Source organism: Squalius cephalus (assembly GCF_949319135.1).
Source record: "Squalius cephalus genome assembly, chromosome: 20".
NCBI classification, from domain to species: domain Eukaryota; kingdom Metazoa; phylum Chordata; class Actinopteri; order Cypriniformes; family Leuciscidae; genus Squalius; species Squalius cephalus.
In genome coordinates, this window is record NC_137141.1 from 16,388,863 (window position 1) to 16,413,184 (window position 24,322).

Here is a 24,322-nt window from a genome sequence, read left to right on the forward strand (position 1 = left end):
GTTTTTTTTTTATATAGCTCTTGCAGTTATGTATAATTTTTGTCTCATACATTTTCTCAAAATATTCCTATAGGAGAAATAAAAATAGAATAAGAAATGAAACAATTGTTGCTATACAGTAGCCATAAATCTGATTTGATTTGCATAGGCTAGATAATTTGGTCTTGGAAGAATTTGATGAGAAATGTTTGAGATTTGCATTCTCTGATTTTTGTTATTTTAGTGAATGAGAGCGCAGCTTTGTATTTACTGCAGGTTATACTTGATAAAATCATTCATTACTTTTATTAATTAATACATTTATTTATTATTTTTATTTTTTTATGAATATATATACATTTTACAGGTTTCTGTGTAGATGTAATGGCAGTGCCTGGGCTCCAAACGACTGGAGATTTGTTACATCATAGAGAGAGTTTAGCCAATAAGCATATCATGTGGGGATGCTCCCTCTTGGGCCTGTACACTTTGGACCCTCTCACTCTGGCATGGGGGCAGACTGAAGAGGCTGTCCAAAAATCTGTTGGTTTGTAGTCCCGTGCAAATCAGGCTTATGCTGCGTTCACAGTGGAAGCACCAGTCATGGCACTGATGCAAAAAACATGGTACGTGCCCGGGTAGACAAAAACATGAAATGAGTGGCACAAAACAAACATCCTCGCTTTAAACATTTAGACCATGATTTAACAATTATTAAAATTGTTAATAATACTCACTAAATGGATGAGATTATCTATAATTACCTTGCCAGTCACTTGTGATGTTTTTGTTTGATTTAGTGTCCAGAGTTGTGCAGAATTCAGAACTGAATTGAGAATGTTATTTAATTTTTCTGAAATTTAATAGAGGAAAGCAGAATTGCAAATTGAATGGAAGGAAGAACAATTAAAATTATTTGAAGTTTCAAGAAATTCCGCAAATAATTTAATGAATTTCAATTATATATATATATACACATACACACACACACACACACACACACACACACACACACACACACACACACACACACACACACACACACACACACACATACATATATATGGCTAATATAAATAAAGTTTTCTTCCAGCCTGGTTAACAGAAAAGAACAGGAAGGACAGATGGACGGATGGATATTTGTTTACCAGGGTGGGAGAACACATTATTTCCCACAATGAATTAGCTATGTTGTTGTTGTTATTGTTGATTTTTTTAAATAACTGTAATTCAGTAAATTCTTCTTCCTGTCATTCAGCTAATTCAACTTCCTGTAAGGCGTGGCCAGTGCAATTCAAATTTGATCTTCAATTCTGGATTTTACCTATAACCCTGTTTGTACCTCTGCTTTGCATTTATTTGCTTGGAGATGTAACCTATTTCTAGTGATTTTATTCTTGTGTTTTAAACTCACAACATTTGGAATTCTGAGAAGTTCTCTCTTGCATTAAGGCAGGTACAAGCAGGTGAGGCTGGTGCTATTTAAGACCTGTGTAGCAGGATTAGGGGGTTTAGATTGCCCCCCTCCCCCAATCTCATCTAAAAGCTGCCCACTTCCTACCTCCCCCCTTCTTCCCAGTGCTGACCAGCCTGATGCCGGTGTTAAGCCATGTCTGTCCCATTCACCTCTAATCCTTTTAATTTGTTAACATGACACAGGCTTTCATACACAGAGCTGCTGACATAGGCCTTCCGCATTAGCTCTGGTTCCTCATCCAGAAACTACTGAAAGCATCTACCTTTTTCCACACTGTCGCACACACACGGCCACACTTCCACGCGGGCACACTTATGGTAATTTTAAAGCCTTATTTAAAAGCTGATGTTCTCCAGAGGGAGTAAATCCAGTGGACTGGTAATGACAGTTTGACATCCACCTTTCCCCCGTCCGCAGAGAGGATGAAGGGAGATGAGACCTTCTGTTCTCCTCTAGCTCCCTCTGCTTGACAGTGACCCAGCAAGCCACGGTTTCCTGACATGATGTTCAAAGTTCTGACCCACACTCGCACACGCTCCCCGCCTATCTACCGCTGGCCTGTTTTGGAATGACATGACCTCATTGGAGAGAAATTGTTAATTCTTCTCTCCGCCTTGCCACTTTGCTGTCACTGAGTGAGTTAATGAATTTAATTCATTCTGATTTTACTAAGCTGCTCAGCGTTCGTTTAAATTCATAAGAAATAATGCCAGTAACCCTTCAGCTCCATACCCCCTCCCAACCTGCCTAATCCCTGCCTCCCCTAATCTCACGTGAGGAGATGGGCCACGGCGCTGCCACATGCACCCGGATTTCGCTCCATGCAGCAGAAGGAGAGGAGAGCACGTCTTTGTCAGTCAGGGGAAAAGCTTTTACACAGACAGTCATATAAATGTCAGTTCTCACGGTCACACACTTTTCCTGTCAGAGATGAATATAAATAACATCCTTTGCGTGAAATTATGACAGGATAATGGACGTTTGTGTTGGTTTATGGGAGTAGAGGTTTTGGCATTTTGCAAGGGCTCCACGCTCCACCTTAAGCACAAGTCGAAATGGCTAATCACTCGTGGTGAACGTGTTTGAGAACTCTCTTAGTTGCAAACTCAAACTTGACTTTCCATTTGCTGATAAGTAGAGAAAAAAAAAGTTTAGGTAGCCTTGCGGTTAGCGCACAAACTTTAGCCATGTGGCTTATGTGGCAGATGCCAGATTGAAACCGGCTTGTGCACAGCAAAAAAAAAAATTCTTAACAAGGATTTGTGAATTTTTCCAGTTAAAATACCTAAAAACAAGTCAAAGGCTACTGATTAAAAAGACTTTATTTTTGCAGGGTGACCCCCTTTCTCCCCATCATTTCCAGTCCCGTCTCTCACATCTGCTTATAAATAAAATTGGTGATAATGGCAAATTAAAGACAAGATGTGACATGTAATTGACAGAAAGAAGGAAAAATAGGGAGAAAAAGGAGGCGAAAAGTAGTGAAGTAGTGTTGTCCAAACTGCTGAAGTGTGTTTATCCTCTTGAACTCAACCTGTCCAGTTGGGGATTTGGCAGATCGGAGGCAGAGAATGTAAAGCAGATGTTAGCTGTGGGAAATGGCTGTGCGCTGTCCAGTCCAGGTCTGCACTAGTATGTCAAGCAGGCTGTAAAAAAAACAGCTGCTTCTAGATTCCTTTGCCTCATTTACACTTAGTAAATCACCCATGATTCCCTGTTCCCCTGCTGAATGCTATCTCTTCCCCTCAGATCTGCCCACTGTCTTTGTGGCAGACAGCGCTGTCCCCATTGAGCACTCTCCGAGATGCGTAACTTTGCGGATAAGGGCGCCGCTTCTCTTTACGGCACTAGTTCCCGATTATCTCTCCTTTCTGAGGCTTTCGGAGCAGGTGTAGCTTTTCCTACAAGCGTACGTCACGTGCGTGAAAGCGTGAAGCGTTCCTCCGAACGAAGGGGAAACCGGGGGCAGGCGCAGTGCTGGCTCTCCACAGCTTTGTTCGCAGCAGCACAATGTGCTGGGACTGATTTGCATGTAATTGTTGCCTCCGATTTGCCATGATAGTCATAAACAAGACATTAGCAATTCAAGGTGAGGAATTAGAGGCCTGGGAGACTCCCAGATCACACACATGGTAATGAAGCCCCTGGCTTAATAATGCAAGAAATGTCAGGAAACTTTCCACAAGCTGGGCGGACGGGAGGGAGGCACCCCGTGCCTTGGGCTCATGTCATCTTTGTTCTAAATGCAAATCAGTTTGTCGTGACATTGACTCTATCAAATGTGGAGCGCTCCGACACCCCAGGCCCAGAAGCGGGCTGTCAGGTCTGGCTTAGTCTCCCAGGTCCACTCTAGCTCACGCGGCGGGCTCTCTCGTCCTGCGCCGCCTACTTCATGGCATTTTGAGCTATCGATCTCCAACACGGAGTACTTGTTTTTGTGTTTTCCTTCTCTGTTTCTTGTTTTTCAGTCCTCTCACAGGAAGACGTTAACGCAGCGAAGCACTGAAGAGAGCTAGTCTGTTAGCAGGAACTCAATCCCCTAGTCTGCAGGTACCATGAAATACAAGGAATATAATCTTGAACTTAATAATTTAAGAACTCCAGTGTGTGAAAAACTCCAGGCAGTTCAAAGAGAGATGACTCTGGCTCAGAAAGGGAGACTTCTAACGCTCTGGAAATTCCAAGGTTATCTGAGTAAGTCCTGGTTAACAGGATGTCCAGTTTTGAAGTGGGATTTGCAGTCCCATGTGACCAATTTTTTTCTCCTTCTTCCCTTTGCTCATCTCCAGCATGAAAAGACAGAGTCTCCCAAAAATAACTCCAAAGGTTAAGATATTAATTAAACGTTAAGGGGCGAGAGGACGGATAATGAGGGGACTCTTCACAAACAGACTGCCTAGTGCTCCAGTCAGAAAGCCTGGAATGAATGAAGGTACCAAATCAGTTGCTCTTCACTCTCGGTCTCTGCAGTCATTACACAAATTACCTCCCAGCCTCAATATCAGCCTGTACCTCTTGCAGTTGTCATAAGTAGCCCTGGTCATTAGAGTATGCTGGGTAATCAGATGGAACAAAATTCATCCCAAGCAATTAAAAAACACCTCCAAGACCCAGTGGCTGGCAATTAAACCTTTCACTGCGCATCTCGACCATCATCGTCTTGGTCTTTTTTTCCTCCAGTAATCGAATAACTTTGAGCGAAGTATTTAAAAGCTTGACCTTAACACAATTCCTCCTCAAAAACCAGATCAGATGTTTAGGTCCTTTTCATCCAAGTTATCTGTAATCTAGTTTGTTTAAAAGCCTAATCTGTTCCAGCACATAACCTTTTGAATTTGCCGTAATAAGGAATTTGCATACGTTTCTCGTATTTCACAGCGCACAGGGCGCTGAGCTGGGAATGAACGCTGTAATTTGATGGCCTTGACACAGTTGACATTAATCGTAAACTGTCTACTGATTGGCACTTCCCCAGCAATTGTAGATCCAGAGGTAAACCTGTTTCCCTCACCGAATGGTGCAGCCTTCCATAATAGCCATGATTTAATTTAGCTATTTAACCTGTAATTCCAGCAATATTTATTGAAGAGCGAGGGGAGAAAATTGGGCCATTAGGCGCAGAGGATGAATACATTGAGATGAAAATGAACACGCCTAACTGGTAGTTGACCTTCGCGTTTTGTAGCAGTTTTTATTAGCGCAGGCCACAGTAATTACTGCAAATTGAATCAGAGAGAAAACTGAAATCATTCGGTAATGAGCATTTTTATTCGTTATTGCACTTTCCGACTGGGCTGTGAGGTATGAAGTCTCCGCTCGGGGCCAGCGAACGCTCCTGAGAGGATTCCGGTACACGGAAACCCAGCTAAATTAACACTGCTGAATATTTCTTCTCAGATCTACACCGCGAAACGGTGTTAACCAGCTTCTCTCGCTCACACCTCATACGGATATAAAGACTGGCATTATAAAAAAAAAAACTTTTTTTTTTAAAACCAGACGATTTTCTCCCTGAACCTGAGGTGATGTTTTGTTGTTTGGTTTGTTACAGACGGTGGCTGGATTTTGTTGTGTGCCTTCTTTTAAACAACATCCTCTCGCATCCTCAGATGTTGTTTTTCTGAGCCGGAGAGAGATGGGGGAGGGGATGCCAATTTATTTGTGAGCATTGTCTTTTTTGGACGGCATATGGCACGTCCTGTAAGACGTTGCAAGATGCAAATTCAGGGGAGTCTGACTTTAAATGAAGCAGTGACAGTGACAGGAGCCCTTTTGAAGAGCACACATCACAGTACTCCAGGGAGGAACAGCAGGGGAGACCCACAATGCCGTGCGGCTCTCTCATTCCCCCCCCCCCCCCCCTTTCTGTCTGCACCACCCACCTCTTCCTTACAGTACAATGGCATTCATCACACAAGAGACTGGCGTTACTGTATGCACGCGGCCCTCATTTACAGGCTTATCCCGCACCCTGCCTTCCTCAAAGGGAGACTAGCCGTAGTGTAGAAATCCTGCAGCCATAACATCATCTTAGTTCTACCAATGTTTACAGTCTCATTTTGTTGTTTTACCTCACGAGTCTTGCTTTCATACCGTATAGCGTTTAGCGTGAGGTGACGTGCTGTGTCGTTTAAGTATCCATGTATTATTTCCCTGTTGTCGCAAGGGACTCTAATTTGCTTCTTTTTTCCCTCTAGCTCTCCCTCCGTAGATTCAGATAAACAACTATTTTGCCTCACAATTGCATCTCTGTTTGATGCGTTCATGTGCTTGAATAGAGACGTGTGGCGATTCTTTACACTCAGCTGCGCGGTGCTTTGCAGCCAGACGCCGTGGTTGAATGAGGCTGCCGCCATGTTTCACGAGACCCGTCTCTGCTCCGCAAAACAGCAGCTTGAGTCCTAATTAATGGGACATGCGTCGCTCTGCATATCTATCCGAGGAGAATCTAACTTAATTTTCGAGCAGGGTGTCCACACTAATAATCGTTCAACGGAATAGTCATCCTGAGGCCTGTGGAGTTTAGTCCCTCTAAATTATCATTAAGGACCAGACTACACTTAATCAATATTAAAAAAAAAAAAAATTCTAGGAGAACATGCCGGGATAGAGATGAAGGTGAAGCTGATTAGAGAGGTCTCAGAAGACGTTCGCATGAGGCAGGGCCTCCTCATAAGCCCAGCGCCTTACTCTAAACAACCGTTAATAAGTCCAGGTTGTCTCGCTTTGGAGCATCCACAGAATTACATGCATCTGATGTACTGAAGTTTTTTTAAATTTTTTTATGAAATGCATGGAATAGGAAGGAACAGTTCGGTTTAGTCTAGGATGTGATCTTAATGTTACACTCTAACAAAAAATTACCCATAATTCCAAGGTGCCAAATTTAGCACATCACGGTGCTCTTAAATGCTTTTTCTACGCTTTTTCAACAAGTACCCTTAACCTGTTCTTATTAACAATTATAGTAATTTTTCACTATTCAGCAGCTTCATTTTATTTTTGTTTTAAGCTGAAAAACGTTTCCAGACAGCCATGATGAAGCACTTATGTCTCAAAGGCGTCTCGGTCAGCGGTGTAACTGTCTCTGGATCTGTCTTTACTGTACTATGACTGTAGTTTCTGTTGGAAATTTGGATGGCGTAACTGTAAATGCCGAAAAATGGGACACCGGACTCCCTCGTGGGCCCAGAAAAGCTACCGTGCACGAGTGAGCTAGTTTCTCGCTCTCCCTTTCTTTCTTGCGCGCGCTTTTCCCTCTTTCCTCTGTAAGCCATCCAAGAAGCCCCCTGCCAAAGCTGTGTGTGAACCACAGCCAAACAAAACACAGGCAGCGGTCCAGGCCAGCGCGGCACGCTTCCACTAATAGAGAGAGAAAAGCTTCCAGACCCAACACGCTACTTACAGGACGGCAAAATTCTTTACGCTAGATAATAACTTAATGACAGCCTAAATGAAGTCCCTATAGTGAAAACCACTGTCAGCAAATGAGCACCTCATTAAAAGATGGTATATCCCTTTTCTCCCCCCCTTCCTGTCAATTTATAACCCGCCTTTATTGTGTCAAAAATCTCAAATTCCTGGAGATTTTTGCTCCTTTGTCCTTGCAAGACAATCTGGTTGTGTCTCGCTCACACACACACACACACACACACACACACACACACACACACACACACACACACACACACACACACACACACACACACACACACACACACACACACACACACACTGCCCTTTCAAAGCAAATTACATAAACTATGTGACAATATATGGCAAATGAAGCAAATATCTTTTTTTCTTTAATTATCTGTGTCTTTTTCTTTATCCATTGTAAATGATATGATATAATGATTCAGGGTTTATTTTTAATCTCGTTAATGGTGTGAACAACAAACGACAATCCGTTCACCGAGCACGTCTTCAGGTGTAATTTACAATCATGCATTGGCCTTGATTTTAACAACTACCACAAAATAATCGTCATGGTAAATTTGCGACACTGACTGTGAACTGTAAAATAAAGTGTGAGAACAGCAGAGAATGCATGTTGAATAATTTTTATTCATCTTGTATTCCCCCCCTCATTTTCAGGATGAAAGCTAAAGTGGCTCATTGTACCTCTCAGTGCAAAGCTGAAACCTATTAACTGTCATCTTTTTATTTTTCAGTTAATGTGTCTTAAAGCCCGGCATTTGCATGCCGTTTAAGTTGATGTGTGCGGAGAGCCACGATTGTTATTAGTGATAATTTCTCTTTAATTGAATTGGGGTCTGCATGCACGACTGATACTGCCGATGACACACACTTTCACACAATACTGTCCTCGTTCTCCTCTCCCGCCCGGCAGCTGGGCCTCGTTGGGAATATCTAATTGAAAATAGAATCAGCCAGTGCTCAGCATGAGAAACTAATCACTCCAAACTTATCAGGAGAATGGGCAGGCTGCAATTCGGTCCTTTCATTTCGAAATCAGAGAAATCTGAGATGTCAGAATTAATTGAAACAATGCAAAAAAAAAAAAGAAAGAAAAAAAAAAAGACATCAGTAAATGTCTCTGTGTGGAAGTCTAAGTTATAGGTCATGTTTAATATATTTGTGGTGCTCTTTTTGTATTTGTAAAGGTAAATGTGTACATATTGGTGCATGTAAAAACTAACACCCAAATTATTATTATTATTTTTACTTACTAAAGTTTTTAAAAATTTAGATTTATTAATGCATGCTATTCAGAAGTATTGTTTTATATTACATAATATATATATATATATATATATATATATATATTTGTGTGTGTGTGTAATATACATATATATATATATATATATATATATATATATATATATATATATATATATATATATATATATATATTTATTTGAATAGATTTATATTTATATTTTTTTATGTGACACTTTTTCTGCTGATATAAAAAATGTAAATTAAAAATATAAATATTTATAAAATTCAATTAATAAAATTCAAAACAAGTCCTTACTTAGAATCCAATCAAATCACATAATTTTCAAACACATTATGCTTATGTGTTATATATTCTTATTTCTGTATGCATGCATGCATTTTATGCATTCTTGAGTGTGTTTTTATGTGCATGTATAAAGATAACGCTTAACTATTAATTATTGCATTAGCTAGTATTAGATACATTTATTATTTATGTATCATCATTTTGGAAAATACTACCTGTATAAATGTGTGTTTTGTGATCATTAAGTGTATATGATTCATTATGGTTTATGTTAGGTATAAATGTGTGCAAACGTGTGTTGATACAAGATCTGATAGCGAACAGCTACAGCGCCCCATGCCGACGCAAAATCCGGGGATACATCCACCTAAACCTGAGCACACTCAGTGTTGGTAGCAGGAGAAGTGCTGCAGGTTTTCTCTCCCTCTCTCTCCCCCTCTCTGCCTCTCTCTTCCTTTTTTCATATGGAAATGTGAAATAATAGGGTGATTAAATAGAGCTGTATATTAAAGTACAGCTGACATTAGAATTAGCATAATGTGCTCTCGCCTCGGGCTGCATACTTTATTTGCCATCTGCGTCGGACTCCAATCCCCTCGGGAGTGCAGGCGCTGAACACTTCTCAATAAACTCACGCCCGAGTCCCTTCAGCACGGCCACAAATACCATTTCAGGCAGCGACCATTGATTCGTCTTAATTGTGGGGCAGAAATGAACATTCGGCCCCCTGATGACTTCTGTTTGTCTGCAAAAGGATCAGCTAGTACAGTAGCCTATGTTTTACGCCCCGGTTGTTAGCATAGAGAAAGGCTCTCTCTCTCTTTCTCTCTCTCTATCTCACACACACACACACACACACACACACACACACAGAGGAAAAGAACAGTGCCTGGTAAACACAGACGTTACTTGTTTTCTAGGCTTTCTTTACATGGAGCATTAGTCTTTGAATGCATCTGCCATAAAACAACAAGAGGAGGTTGGAGGTCTGTGTGTGTGTGTTTTATGTGTGTATGCATATATGTAGGTCTTGAGAGGCTGGGGAAGATGGCCATTGTGCTGGAGCTTATGCTCTGTCCACTGTAATTAAGTCAAAGGCTTTACAGGACAAGGGTAGAGGTAAACAGATGTTCTTATGAATGCACATCAGCCACATAATAATACACCCCCCCCCCCCCCACCCCCTCCAAGCGAACCTTTAAAATGCATTTAAGTGCTTGTAAATGTTTATCTTTTAAAGTTTTTTGATAAAGGACATTGACTGAAAAAAAAAATCGACATGTCATATATCAGCTAATGCATATCATCCAATAGAATATTTTTGTTTTAACCCTCATGTTATGTTAAGAGTGACTGTTCATGCTTTATATTTGAGGTCTCAAATGGTTAATGTAAGAAACTCAATTGAAATTTAGCCTCCCCCTTTAAATTATTATTATTGTAAATTATTATGTTTCTCTGAGTTAATCCAAACCCAGTAGGCATATATATATATATATATATATATATATATATATATGTTTGCATTATTTTTCTATAATTGTGTATGTGAACATTTATTTCATTTAAACATGTTTTGTACCCGTGGTATCAGAGACAGAATTTCAGATTTTTCATAGAAAAATTTTTCATAGATGTTTCAAGTATTTGTTTATAATGAGATTTTATTAGGTTAGGAAAGTCATTCAGAATCAACATGATATTTAAATGCTAAATGTGTTTTTTTAAATTATTAAAGGGCATTGGAGTCTCAGACCCCAAACAGAACATGAAGGTTAAACTAATGATCATGGTAATTCTCTAAGTGCAGAAGGATGCTATGGTACCTGCAGAAGAAAACATCACATTTTAGCATTTACAGGTGTTTTTATTATTTATTCATTTATTTTATGTTAATGTGGCAGTTTTGAATTTTTTAAAATGAGCACAGCACTACGCATTTTTTTTTTTTGCAATTTACATTTTTGTGTGCTTACTATTCAAATTCCTTGATGAAATGTTGCATTTCAGTATACCAATAAGATGAAGCTTCAGGCTATTGCTGTATATAATCCCTTGTCTCTGTTTCTTTCAGATGAAAACACACTCCAGTGTTTAGCATTGCTTTTCGGCAGCATGTAAAGGAATGCTAGAACAGATACTAACCATTCATTCTCTCTGCTCTTTTTGATCCTTCACAATGGCCATGATTGAAATAGACACCCATGAGGGCTTCCTAGTCCCAGCTTTTCCGAGCCCTGTGTGTGACTGCCGCCCCATTGTTCTCTCAGCAGTCGCTCACTCTCGCACACATACATATACATGAAAACACTCATAAAGGTACACAAAGCACAGCCAGAAATCAAAAACCTGAACAATTACAGCAGCATATGTTTTCCTGCGTATCCTAAATTGCTGCATTAGGTCAGAACAGCAAGCTTTCATTAAATAAATAAATGAAACTCATTTCCTAGTGCACAATTACCATTTCGACTTTGTAGATTTTTTTTTTTTTTTTTTTTTACACCAGAGCCCCAGGAGTACAGCAGAGATGGTTTAGCATCCTTTTTCACTGTATACTCAGTACACTTGGCTTGTTTGTGCTGCCATGGTAATGAGTCCCCTTTGCATGGCGGAACCGATGTAACGGTGAAGTTGTAGCATCAATTAGTCATGTATAGTTAAAGCTCCAGAGCCGCACCAAGCACAGGAGCCACTTTTTAACACATCCTCTGATCCGAGAACTGATACTGTTTATACTTTACCTGAACCCAGAGTGTATGCAAACTTCACACATTTAACTTCCTTGTATTTAATTATATAATTAAAACTGTAGAATGAAGAATAAAATTGTTATCAGAGAAATTGTGCAATTAATTCACTGGTGAGACATTTTTTTGTAATCAAACTTGCTCTCAGAAAAGCAATGATTCACTATGATGTCATTAAGGGGGAGGGGGCTTTCCAGGAAGTGTAACTATAGAATAAGATAAAAACGTGAGAGGAAGTAAGAAAAACAATCTTGAGAAATTCTTAATGGAACAGTAAATAATACCCTTGAGCTTTAAATGCCACAGACTTTAACGCTCACACCGGTGCACTTTTTCCCCCCACAGCCTCTTAAATCACAGGCAGTGTTTTCACTCCTTATTTGAAACCATTTATCTTGATGTGTGCTCCCCCTTCCCCCCCAACCCAGACCCTCCTCTCTCAATTTTTTTTATTTTTTTTGTTGTTTCTTTGAGGAGACAACTTAAGTTTATTTGTTTTATAGTGATGAGAGTCCCCTAAATCAGTTTAAATTGTACTTTTCCAATTTGGTGGCATATTACTCCAGCATCCTTGGACAGTCTTGGTGCTTGGAGGGTTTCCCAGTTTAGTGTTCTTGCCTTGCATTATACTTCTAAAATGAGTCAGCCATTTGTAAAAGCGAAGATTAAAGACAAGCTGAAATGGGAAATGTAATGTTCACACTGCGCCAGCCCTTTGTGGAGCAGTATGAAAATGCACTTGTCAAAGCTCTGTTAAGTATGAGTTGCCCTGTTCATGTGACAGCATGATGGGCACACGACAATGCCCATTGCACAAAGTGCAAGGCAAATTTAGAGAGGTGTCAGATACCTCAAAGTTTGTTCTTTGCAACATGTAATCATTCTTGACCATATGTCTCATTTTCCATCAATTCAGATCTGGTTTTAGGGGGTCATTTATTTAGCAGGGCTAAATTTCTACCACTATGGCACAAGTGTTGTGGAAAAGACCTGCAGAGGTTTTAGAATGAGACGTAAATAAAGATCTTTGTTGTTTTCTGTTTGGTTGCAGGTAGAGATGAACCTTCGAGTTACATATGCACGACGTGCAAACAGCCCTTTACCAACGCCTGGTTCCTTCTGCAGCACGCTCAGAACACGCATGGGATCCGCATATACTTGGAGACCAACCCCTCGAATACCTCCCTGACCCCACGGATCACTATTCCTCCCCCCATTGGTGCTGAATCCATACCACAGTCCCCATTAACCAACTTTTTGGGGGACAACAACCCCTTCCACCTCCTACGGATGGCTGGGCCCCTACTCCGAGAGCCCCCACCAGGATTTGTGGAAAACCGCCTCCCCAATACGCCTCCCTTTGTCAGCCCCCCTCCACGCCATCATTTAGATCCCCATCGCCTGGAACGCCTTAGTGCAGAGGAAATGGGTTTAATCTCCCAGCATCCCAGTGCCTTTGAGAGAGTGATGCGCATGACACCCATGGCCATGGAGTCCCAGTCCATGGATTTCTCCCGCCGACTTAGAGAGCTTGCTGGAAACAACAACTCCACTCCACCGCTGTCACCAAGCCGTGCTAACCCTATGCATCGCCTCCTTAATCCCAACCCCTTCCAGCCGAGTCCGAAGTCGCCCTTTCTGAGCACCCCTCCGCTGCCTCCCATGCCCCCTAACAGCACCACTCCACCACAGACACAGGGAAAATCGAAATCCTGCGAGTTCTGCGGCAAGACCTTCAAGTTTCAGAGTAATCTGGTTGTTCATCGGCGAAGCCACACGGGCGAGAAACCCTACAAGTGCCAATTGTGTGACCATGCCTGTTCTCAGGCTAGCAAACTGAAACGCCACATGAAGACCCACATGCACAAGTCTGGCTCCATGACAGGGCGCTCTGACGATGGCCTGTCCACCACCAGCTCACCCGAGCCAGGCACTAGTGACGTAACCGGGGAGGGTATGAAGAACAGGGATGGCGATTTCAGAGGTGAGGGCATGGGCCCTGACAACGAAGAGGAGGAGGAAGAGGAAGAAGAGGAGGAGTTGGAAAATGAGAGCAGGCCTGAGTCAAACTTCAGTATGGATTCTGAGTTCTGTCGGAATAGGGAGAATGGCACAAAGCCACCTTCGGATGACAAGAACCTCTCCTTGGGGAAAATGGTGGAAAACGTAGGACTCAGCTCCATCCAGCAGTACAATAACTTAATAGTCGACAATCGGAAAAGGTTTCCGTTCTCCAAAAGGGTCTCAGAGGGGCAGAGGGATGTGGGCGACGATGATTCAGTAGTGGGGGAAATGGACCAAGTTGAGCGGGCAACTGTAAACGGAAGGAACTGTGGCTCGGGCGACTCTTTCTCAGGCCTGTTTCCCCGCAAGCCCACTCCCATCACCAGTCCTAGCCTTTCCAACTCCTCTAACAAGAGGATCAAAATCGAAAAGGATTTGGACATACCCCCAGCCCCCCTAATCCCATCTGAAAATGTCTACTCCCAGTGGCTAGTGGGCTATGCAGCATCCCGCCACTTCATCAAAGATCCCTTTCTTGGCTTCACCGATTCCAGACAATCTCCATTCGCCACCTCCTCGGAGCACTCCTCTGAGAACGGCAGCTTGCGATTCTCCACGCCACCAGGGGACCTGCTGGACGGGGGCCTCTCTGGCCGCAGTGGTACCGCTAGCGGAGGCAGCACCCCGCACTTGGGTGGGGGGGCGGGACCGGGCCGGCCCAGCTCGAAAGAGAGCCGGAGGAGTGACACCTGTGAGTACTGTGGGAAGGTGTTCAAGAACTGTAGCAATCTGACAGTGCACAGACGCAGCCACACAGGCGAGAGGCCCTACAAGTGTGAGCTTTGCAACTACGCCTGTGCCCAGAGCAGCAAGCTCACCCGCCACATGAAGACACACGGCCAGCTCGGTAAGGAAGTGTACCGCTGTGACATTTGCCAAATGCCCTTCAGCGTCTACAGCACGCTCGAGAAACACATGAAAAAGTGGCATGGGGAACATTTGATGACAAATGAGGTCAAAATTGAACAAGCAGAGAGAAGCTAAGCCAGATTTCCTATTTTGCCTCACAATTCCTTGATTATAAAAGGGGTAGCTGGATACTCTGTTTTTTTTTTAGTCTGTTTTTTTGTTGCTTTTTTGTTTGTTTTCAAGTTAATGGTTTGAGTTAGTTTGTCCTAAGAAACTGCCATCTGAGAATGATAAAGACATTAAAGAAGAGAAAAAAAATGCAAAAAAAGAGGGAAATTTAATTTGGAGCCGGAATAAACCGCCTTATTAATGAGTGGATACATTAGACAATATTTTAAATGGAGCCTTTAACTGTGCAATAATTTCTGTATTTATTGGATTTAAAAAAAAATGTTTTGGCATGTGCAGGTTAATTTTTAGTTCATCATTTTTTTATTCCATTATCTTATGATTTATTTCAAATGCTGAGATTTTGTTGTTTTTTAACCCAAACAACATCCTGAGATTTTTGTTTGTTTGTTTTTAGCAAAACAGAGTATCGTTTGAGAAATCCATAGGCCGCTGCTTACAATGTAGATTATTTAAGCTACACGTGTAATTTCTTGAAGAGAAGCCGCATTCAATCTTCAAATTTCAAAAGCTGAATTGAGAAAGCTATGTCTTTCTTTTTGTTTTCCTTTTTGTTTATTATTCATACTAAATGAGCGGACAACAATCCTTAGACCTTGTAGCACAAACTGATTATAAGCATGTCAATCTAATTGGGAATGTAGCACTGAATATCAGTTTTAACAGTAAATCTAAAGAGGACTGTGGGGCTGAAAACCTGTCTACTCGAAATCAAGGAGAGGAGACTATAAAAACAGACAAAAGCGAAGGCAGCTGCTTATCGGTACCTAGTACCGACCCAGACAACGCTAGTCATAGGATGGATTGTGCTATAGGTCTCAATAGTGAATTTTAATCGCCAGCACCCTTTCCATAGACACTGCACTTAATCAAACCCGTTTGATTTTGCTGAACAGCACAATAGTGGTAGAAGGAAGACGGCTTTAAAACAACTCAGGGTGAGCTGCATAGCTACTTCTGCCAAGTCTGCCATCTGATCTCAGCCGTCTTCTCTGATAAAGCAGTCCAGTCCTCTGGTTCAGCTCATTCACAACCCTCGTCTTGTCTCGTCTCCACACTTCATATTACACTGCCGACCACCCCTAAATGTCATGAATCAACTCCATCTTTCACATAAAAGTGGCTTGTCATACTACATTGTTGTTAAGTTAAAGGGACAGACATCTAGGCCAGAGGATGAAGCAGTTTTTGTACACTAGGAGGGTGACTTACACACACACACACACACACACACACACACACACGCAGGAAGAGAAAGAGAGAGAAGGGTCTTTACAGTCCAATCCGGGTTAGTAAACCTAAAAGCACATTAGTCAAAAGCAAGGCAGCATCACTGTTCTGTTTCCATTGACTGACATTTAAATCTAAACATTGTTATTTTGTGTTCAGTTCTGTTGTGTCATTTTTGGGTATTAGGGGCTGCGGTTCTAGAGGGAGTCACCACTTTAACCAGATTAGATTAGAATGAATTCAATTATACGTTCAACAATGTTGTCATTCTATTACAATGTTTCTTAAATCACTTGAAACAGCCCTATGCATTTTTGTACATATATATATATTTATCAATCATTTTGAGAGACAAATTTATACTGCACAGTAAATCTGATTAAAGTTAAAAACGTATATGATATTGACTTATCTGGTTAATGTGGTCATATCCCGTGTGTCAAAGCCATCAGCAGGTATGCAGATTAGTCAATTGCACAGTAAAGAGTGTATGTCATGACCTGTTGAGCGTGTGCTAAAACAGTAAGACAATTTTTTTCTTTCTTTCCTCTCATTCAGGACTTCCTGTGATGTGTAGTTGAACGCATTCTCAGAAGTAGCAACACGCTTACAGAATGCACAGCTGAATTTTCCCATTTCTTTTCTCTTCTATCCAACTGATTTATTGGCAGTTAAACAGCCTTCTTTCGACAAGATGCCCTAACCAGCGCAAACGATTGAAGCGAGGGAATATCGTGGTTTAAAAAGAGCAAAGCAAACTAATGAAAGAGAGAGAGAAAGAAAAGTAAACATACACAGCTTTTCGCAGTTGACCCGCACTTTATTATTTTGATTTACATATTTGAGAACAATGGCGAAAACGGCTTCTGAGCAAGAAATTATGTTTAAAAACGGATTTATTAGGCCTTGCTAGAGGGAGCATCTGAGATTGAAGTGCCAGTGTTGATAGGCTTGGCTTTCACAATGCTGGCACTATAAAAATGAAATTAATTTATTTGGACAGTTTTTGTACTGCCATTCAATTTGACATGAGTGTGCCTTGAATACTGATCTTCCTATTTATTGTCTTATAAGACAAATGCTACACTTTTGTGATGCAAAGAATTGAAAGAAAAAATTAAGTCCATGTGGTTTTAATCTGCTTCTAAAAGAATAATGATAAAAACAGATACGTAGGTCATTTAAAGAAGTTGGACAAAATGAGAATTAGCCAGCACAATACTAATGTGTGTCTATGTGTGTATATATGTATGTATATGTACATATAACTGCACAAAAACACACACAATAGGCAAATATATAAATATATATGTAAAATTTTTCACTTCAGGACAGGACTGCGTCCCTTGAAAATAATGGATGATTCTTTTGCTACAAATAGTCAAAGAAGAGACTGGACAAAAATCAGGAACTACAGAAACTTTTTTTTAAAAAAGAAAAGAAAAAAGAAAAAAGTAAAACGTTTAGTGCACTCTGTCTTAAAATACGTTTACAGTATTGAAACAAGTACAAGGGTAAAATGATATTTCTGTGTATGTGTGTTTTAAACAATTCTTTTTTTTTTTTCAAGTTTGCTTATAAAGTTTCCTGAATGCCATAGTGGCGTGTGTATATTGGTTTTTGGTGATGGGATTTTAAGTATATATATATATAAAAATATATATATATATATAAATATATATGACATTTCTCTTGTTTACTGTAAAAGTATACCAGTATTTGTAATATTGGAGAATGCCTGGGCAATTTACAAAAAAAGAAAAAAAGAAAAAAAAAAAAAAAAAAAAAAAAAAAAAAGGAAAGAAAAGAAAAGAAAAGAAAAAGAAAAAAATATTTTCCCCCCATTATAATTTCTTTCCGTCTTTTTCATTTTTTTTTTTTTTTTTTTTTTTTTTTTAAAGATTCATTTTACAGTCCAATTTAAATTGTGGGTCTTTAAAATGTTTTGTCACTGTAACTGTAAAAGTCTTGAGTTTTAGTAACTTTTCTGCCTTGGGTGTAAGAAAATAAAGATTAAAACGATTAAAAGAGAACTGCAATGGGGCCAGTGACTTTTACATATGGAAAGATGATCACAGGAAAAATACTGAGGTTCCTGTCATGTGTATCTTTCTGGTTTCTTCTTCAGTAATGAATTTTCTTAATGGCTGGAATGAAATACATGTGTAGGCACTATGATGTGTTTATGTGTGTGTGTGTGTGTGTGTGTGTGTGTGTGTGTGTGTGTGCGTGTGTGTGTGTATATATATATATATATACTGTATATGTACACACATTTGGCAGGATACAATTGTGAAAATTGAAATTAAAAAATGTACAGATGAGTTTAAGAGGTTGTCTGACCTTTTACTGTAGCTACATATACAACAGTAAATGTTTTGTTCACTCTTATCTTGGTTGTAAATAATTTTATATGCTTGCCCAAACTTTTACTTTTCTGTCCCCCCCCCCCCCCCCCCCCCCCCCCCCCTTTTTTTTTTAATTTGTGTGTTCTGACTAGCACTGGCAGCAGTCTGTCTTTATTTAAACAAAGCCCCTTCTTTCCTCTGATTTGGGAGCGTAATGCCTGATTTCTGGGGCCTGTAAAGTTCAGGTCTTTTAGCATGAGAAGAATAGAGCACAAATACAAAATGTTTTACCTATTCAAGTCATTATTGTGTCATCATTTTATGATTGGGAAGTAAAGAAAAAGGTCTGGACAGTTTGGAAGGTCTCTCTCTCTTTCTCTCTCTCTCTCTCTCTCTCTCTCTGCACACACACACACACACACACATACAGGAAACAGTCTCGCTCATAATATGTCTAAAATAATCGACACAGGGGACTTTTTAAATGTGTAGGTAACAGGATAGCCAAGCCAAGCCAAACCTTGCTGTATATGATCTTCTCTTCAATTGTGCGCAATTCACATCAAAGCTTTTTGCCTCCAACCAAAGGCTACAATTAAAGTCATTAAGAGCTACTAAAACTGACCACACTCATACAGACATGAATCAATCAGCCTGACCCACCATGTATTCTTTCGAACCCTTTCCCAGAATGTATTAACCTCTGGTATCTGCATCTTAAAAAAGATGTGGCACTTTGTGGAGGTCAGCGAGCTCTGTATGACTGTTTGTCCTCTTATTTATACAGTACATTCATCTCAAACTGACAATTATGTTCACTTGTGTTATACTAGTTGTTTTTGAAAGCTGCCCTTCTGTGTATATTTTAGTCTTTTTTTCTCTCTCCCGTATTTCCAAAGCATTAGAAGCTGATGCCCCTTGTTTGGACTGAGGCAACTTTGGTATGCAGGTCTTGAATAAAAAAAACAAGATTTTTTAATGCTGTTTACTCATTATTTCACACTTCACGATTCATCATAATGTTTAAATTTGTTACTGAGCTAAAATATTAAACCTTTTATATGAAACTGAAATGATAACACCAGTGGGGGTGGGGGGCTATTACACTCAGTATATTCAGCTAGCTTAGCTTCATTAGCTTCTGTTTGCTCTGATGCCATATAAACAGATAAAACTAGACTACTGTAATCTCAATTTAACTGGCTCCCGGGCATGTTCTTATCGTGCGGGAATTCTTAAAGGAACTCAAGACTTTTTAGAGCACATAAACATATTTGTGATTTAAATTCTTATGTGTTTTTAGTTTAAATCAATTTTCAAGTGTGATCTATTTAGTCAGACTGAAAAGAAAAAAACAAAGATGCAGATTACCTCACGCACTCGTCTGTCATTATGAGGCCATTTTGTGGAGAGTGGCAGAGCTCCATGAGTCGGAGGGATACGGAGCCCCTCCCGGGACCTGTCGAGGGTGGGTAAGCTGACTGATGGCTGGCTCTGCAGGTGCCCCATTCGTCGTGGGCCCTGGGCGGTGAATTAGCGCTCATCCCGACTGCTACGGCATCATTAAGCCTCCTCGTATCCAACTCTCCGCGGTGTTAAAAACCCCGACGTAATGCTCTACCTCGGCCAGCCATCGACACCTCCCGGCGCATCCCGATGGGGTTTAAACTTCACGCGCTTATAAAAGAGGGTTGGATTACTTCAGTGTAAGATTAAAAACATGGAAAAAGTATAGTAAACTACTTACTTTCTGGACTGGCCAAATATAACACTCGCGATAGTAGGCTACAGCATGCGCAGAGCTTTTGAGTTAGTACTGAGGAGTTATAGCTTACTGCGAATACTACTGTATAAATTGATCAACGTTAAAAGTCTAACAGTATATTATACACTGAAATAGCTATATATAAATAAACACACACACACACACATACATCAGGCAAGGCCTCCAGAACTAGGCTATATAAAGCAGTACATGATGATGTGTGATGTGCTGCCCACGTATTTCTTGTTTTGATTTAATTGTGACTTTTTCCTGTTTAAAAAAAAAAAAAAAAAACTCTCCAAAATAGAATCCAAAGCCACAATTAGCCCTGCCAAAGCAGGACAGAGATGGACCAGAGTAAGTTTTGATTTGGCATCAGTTTTAAGGCAGGCGGGTAATTAAGCCTGTCCCTGCCTGGCCTGCTCTTTGAAGTCTCCTGTAGGGGGGATTATTCCCACTGAAAGAAAAGAAGAGATGGAGTGAGGGAGGAAAAAGCAGGGAAGAAGAAAAAATACAGACGGAATGAGAGATGGAAGGGAAAGAGAAGTGAGGAAGGCTGTGAAGAAATCAGATTCTCTACATATTCCTGTAAATTTCCAAAATTAGGGAAAAGTGGAATAATTCTGATTAGCGTTTAAACAATAAATACATCCATATCCAAAAATGATAAAAAAAAAAACAAGGTTTGAGTTTGGTAAGCATATAAGAAATAAATTTAAATAACAAGCAATAAATAATAATAATAATAATTTAATAAATATGATTTATATCTAATGGTTCTATTCCTTTAATTCTTCCCAAGCCATAATATCCTTTCTTCCTCCACTATGCAACTGTCAAAAAGTTTATATATACAGTACTTTGCAAAAGTCTTATGCACGTTAGTATTTTCACACTAAAAAAAAAAAAAAAAAAAAAAACTAGTTTAAGCCAGTTATTTATATTTTTTTCTGTAGTGTGTCAGGAAACATCAGTTTACATTTCCAAACATTCCTTTTGCCATTATTTGTAATAATCCAGTGAAATTTGTGTATGCACAAGGAGTCTGACAACAGCCGGTATGATCTGATCTCACCATCATCTGATCTCACTCACCATCACCATTTATTCATGTCTGGGATTACATGAAGAAACAGAAAAAACTGAGACAGACTAAATCCAAAAGAACTGCGGGAACGTCTCCAAGACGCTTGAAGAACCCGACCTGCAAAGCTACGTGAAAAACTATGCGCAAGTGTACCTGGACAAAAGCCGTTTTAAACGCAAAGGGTGGTCACACCAAATTAGATTTAGTTAATAGAAGTTAATTGATGAATACAATCTATTTATGACATTATTTTTGTAAGCACACTCAACTTTACAGCATTTTTACACAAGTGTCTAAAACTCAGAATACTGTAGCTTTGCAGGTCGGTTTCTTCAAGCGTCTTTGGAGACGTTGCTGCAGTTCTTCTGGATTTAGTCTGCCTCAGGTTTTTCTGTTTCTTCATGTAATCACAGACAGACTCGATGATGGTGAAATCAGATCATCCTGGCTGTTGTCAAACTCCTTGTGCATATAAAAATCTCACTGTATTATTACAATTAATGGCAAATTGAATATTTGGAAATGTAAACTGATATTTCCTACTGACACACTACAGCAAAATAAATAAATAACTGGTATTAAAACATTTTTGCGTGTGAAAATACTAACGTGCCCAAGACTTTTGCACAGTCCCGTATATACATTTGCCTTTTTAGGTAAAATGCTAAATAATATATAATAACTATGTATTTTGAATTTCGAAACAAAAGTTTTGTATTAGACATAATTAAGAGCCTACCTCTGGGAGTTAGAGGAAAGGGAAATGCCATTATCAGTTTGAATGAAATGCCAAAAATATTATAATCATCTTGATTAGAGTATGTTAAAAGGGAGAGAAGCAGTCTGTCATACACACATATCACTTTCATACCAGATCCAGTCTCTCTCTGTGTGTGTGTTTGTGCGTGCGTGAGTGTGTGTGTGTGTGTGTGCAGGCAGGCCAGAGCTCACCCTCTCATTAACCTGTTCCTGCTTATTTCCATTACATAAACAGCAGCAGGATTAAAAGGCACGCTTGGGTTATTCAGAAGGTATGGCATTATTTCGGCTCAGTCTGACAGCGTGCGCATACCTCCCCTCTCATTAAAAGGCAACTTCAAGTGACTTAAGCCACAGTCTTCACTGCTGAGCCAGAGTGTTGACAGGTACGGTGAGACTTAAGACTTCAAGATCAACATGGCTATTCTTTCCCACAAAATCCCCCACCAGGCTTCAAGTGACGGCCCGAGATTTTACTGTCGGATGGGGAGGGGGCAAATCCAAACTGCTAAATAGAGCTCAGAGTGAGGTGTGGAATCTTTTTTCTTTCTCTCTCTTGCTCTTTTTTTCTTTTCTTCTTTTTTGGACTTGTACCTGATCCAGGGGGAATTGCAGAAAATGAAAAGGAAAAGAGGAATGGTGCTCTTAATTATTGGAACGAGGGAGTCTCTGTGGAAGATAGCTCAATGAGGGAGTCATGGCAAATCAGGGATTCCCTTGACTTGTGTTGTAATTATTAATATTATTATTCAACCAACTTGTCCTTGTCCAATTGATTGGCATGGCTGTTTCATGGCTGTTTCCAAAAGCAGTCGCTCTCTCCTCCTCTTCTCTTGCTCTGACAGACAGATCGGCATGACAAATGACAAGGAAACTAATCAAATATGTTTAAATCAATTTGACGCTTAACAAATGTAGCATTTCAAGTCAGAGTCGTTCGGAATTGCAGCAGATGCATAAACATCGGCACTTGGCAAGAAAACAGTGCATAAAGATATAATATAACTGTAAAAAGAAAACCAGTTCTGAATATTTTGTTATCTAGGAATGTACTGACATACTAAATATTTGAAATAGTATAGTGTAAATAGTAAAACATAAAAACTCTTATCATCATTTAAACAATAAATGCATCCGTAGTTCTGCTTGAGAAAACACAAAGGCCTGGTTTCACAGACAGGGTTTAGATTAAGCCAGGATTAGGCCTTAGTTCAATTTGGACATTTCAGTAGCTTTTATAAACATCCTTTAAAAAAAAACTAGTGGTGTGCATCTTGAGACAAAACAATGGCACTGATATATTGTAAGATATGCCAGTGCAAGTCACTTTCAGTTAAAACAACATGCATTCTAGTCTGGGACTATCTTAAGCCTTGTCTGTGAAACCGGGGGGAATAATCAGAGCTTTGATGCAGCAATTAGCACATATGTTTCAGAAAGGCTAACATGTGGTGCTCATGTGGGCAATGCAAGTCTAGTTTAAGTCTATGACATATTCCCCCAGTTTCACAGACAAGTTTTAGGCCTAGTCCTGAATTAAAATGCATGTTTGAGCTGTTTTAACTGAAAGCAACTTGCACTGACATTTCTTAAAATATGTCAGTGACATTGTTTTGTCTCAAGATGCACACCAGTAATGTTTATTTCTAAGGCACTTTTATAAAAACTAGCCTACTTAGATGTCATAATTAGACTAGGGCCTAATCCTGGCTTAATCTAAGCCCTGTCTGTGAAACCAGGCCATTCTGATCCAACTCTTTCCACTTTATAACTGTCTAAATAATTAAGCAAAAAATAAATAAAATTTTAAAATCCAATGAAACAATGTTATATAGAAATGTACTGATAGCGCCATATAGGACACACAAACATCAATAAATATCAGTGATCCTGTCAGTTATCAAACTTTTCTAATCAAAGTCAATGAAGAAAAACACTGTCTCTAGATGTGGATTGAGAAGGTCACTCTTGAAAAGAAAAAAGAGACTGAGACATTTAGACAAAGGAAATTCCTTTAACAGCACACCAAACCAGTCACTCAAATGTCACTTTTCTGTGTTTTTTTTTTCTATACTTTTTGCCTTTCCTTAAGTGACAACAGGGTGAGTTCTTTAAAAAAGCAGTTCTAAAGAACTGAAGGCTCTGGCGAGGTGCGTGGTGTCTTTTTGATATTCAGATTTGCCTGCCTACACAGAGCATTATGACACATTTGGATGATCGCATTGTGGGATTATGGGGCTGCCTTGTCATTTTCAACAACAATACTGCGATTTAGGGATGCTATTTCTCACACTGCGGCTCGCATTAACGCCGGGCCCGAAGATTTACATAAA

The 24,322-nt window shown here is 39.9% G+C and overlaps 1 protein-coding gene and 1 long non-coding RNA gene across 3 annotated transcripts in view; one reads left to right on the plus strand and one right to left on the minus strand.

Annotated features, from left to right (window-relative positions):
• bcl11ba (BCL11 transcription factor B a) overlaps window positions 1–17,729 on the plus strand; it is a 49,697-nt gene extending 31,968 nt beyond the window's left edge. Inside the window, exons 3-4 of one of the 2 annotated variants that reach the window (XM_079853102.1) lie at window positions 12,750–14,609; window positions 16,589–17,724. In XM_079853102.1, coding sequence (XP_079709228.1) covers window positions 12,750–14,609; window positions 16,589–16,611 — 1,883 coding nt within the window. In that variant the 3' untranslated portion in view covers window positions 16,612–17,724. Of the gene's footprint in view, window positions 1–12,749 lie in introns of both variants that reach the window. The other variant, XM_079853101.1, reaches the window with a different exon arrangement.
• LOC307147976 lies at window positions 429–20,194 on the minus strand. Its single transcript, XR_013819394.1, has 4 exons — window positions 20,126–20,194; window positions 19,750–20,055; window positions 744–832; window positions 429–588 (listed from the first exon to the last, which is right to left on the minus strand). It is a non-coding gene; the product is annotated as an uncharacterized lncRNA (long non-coding RNA).
• Window positions 20,195–24,322: the final 4,128 nt, after the last annotated feature.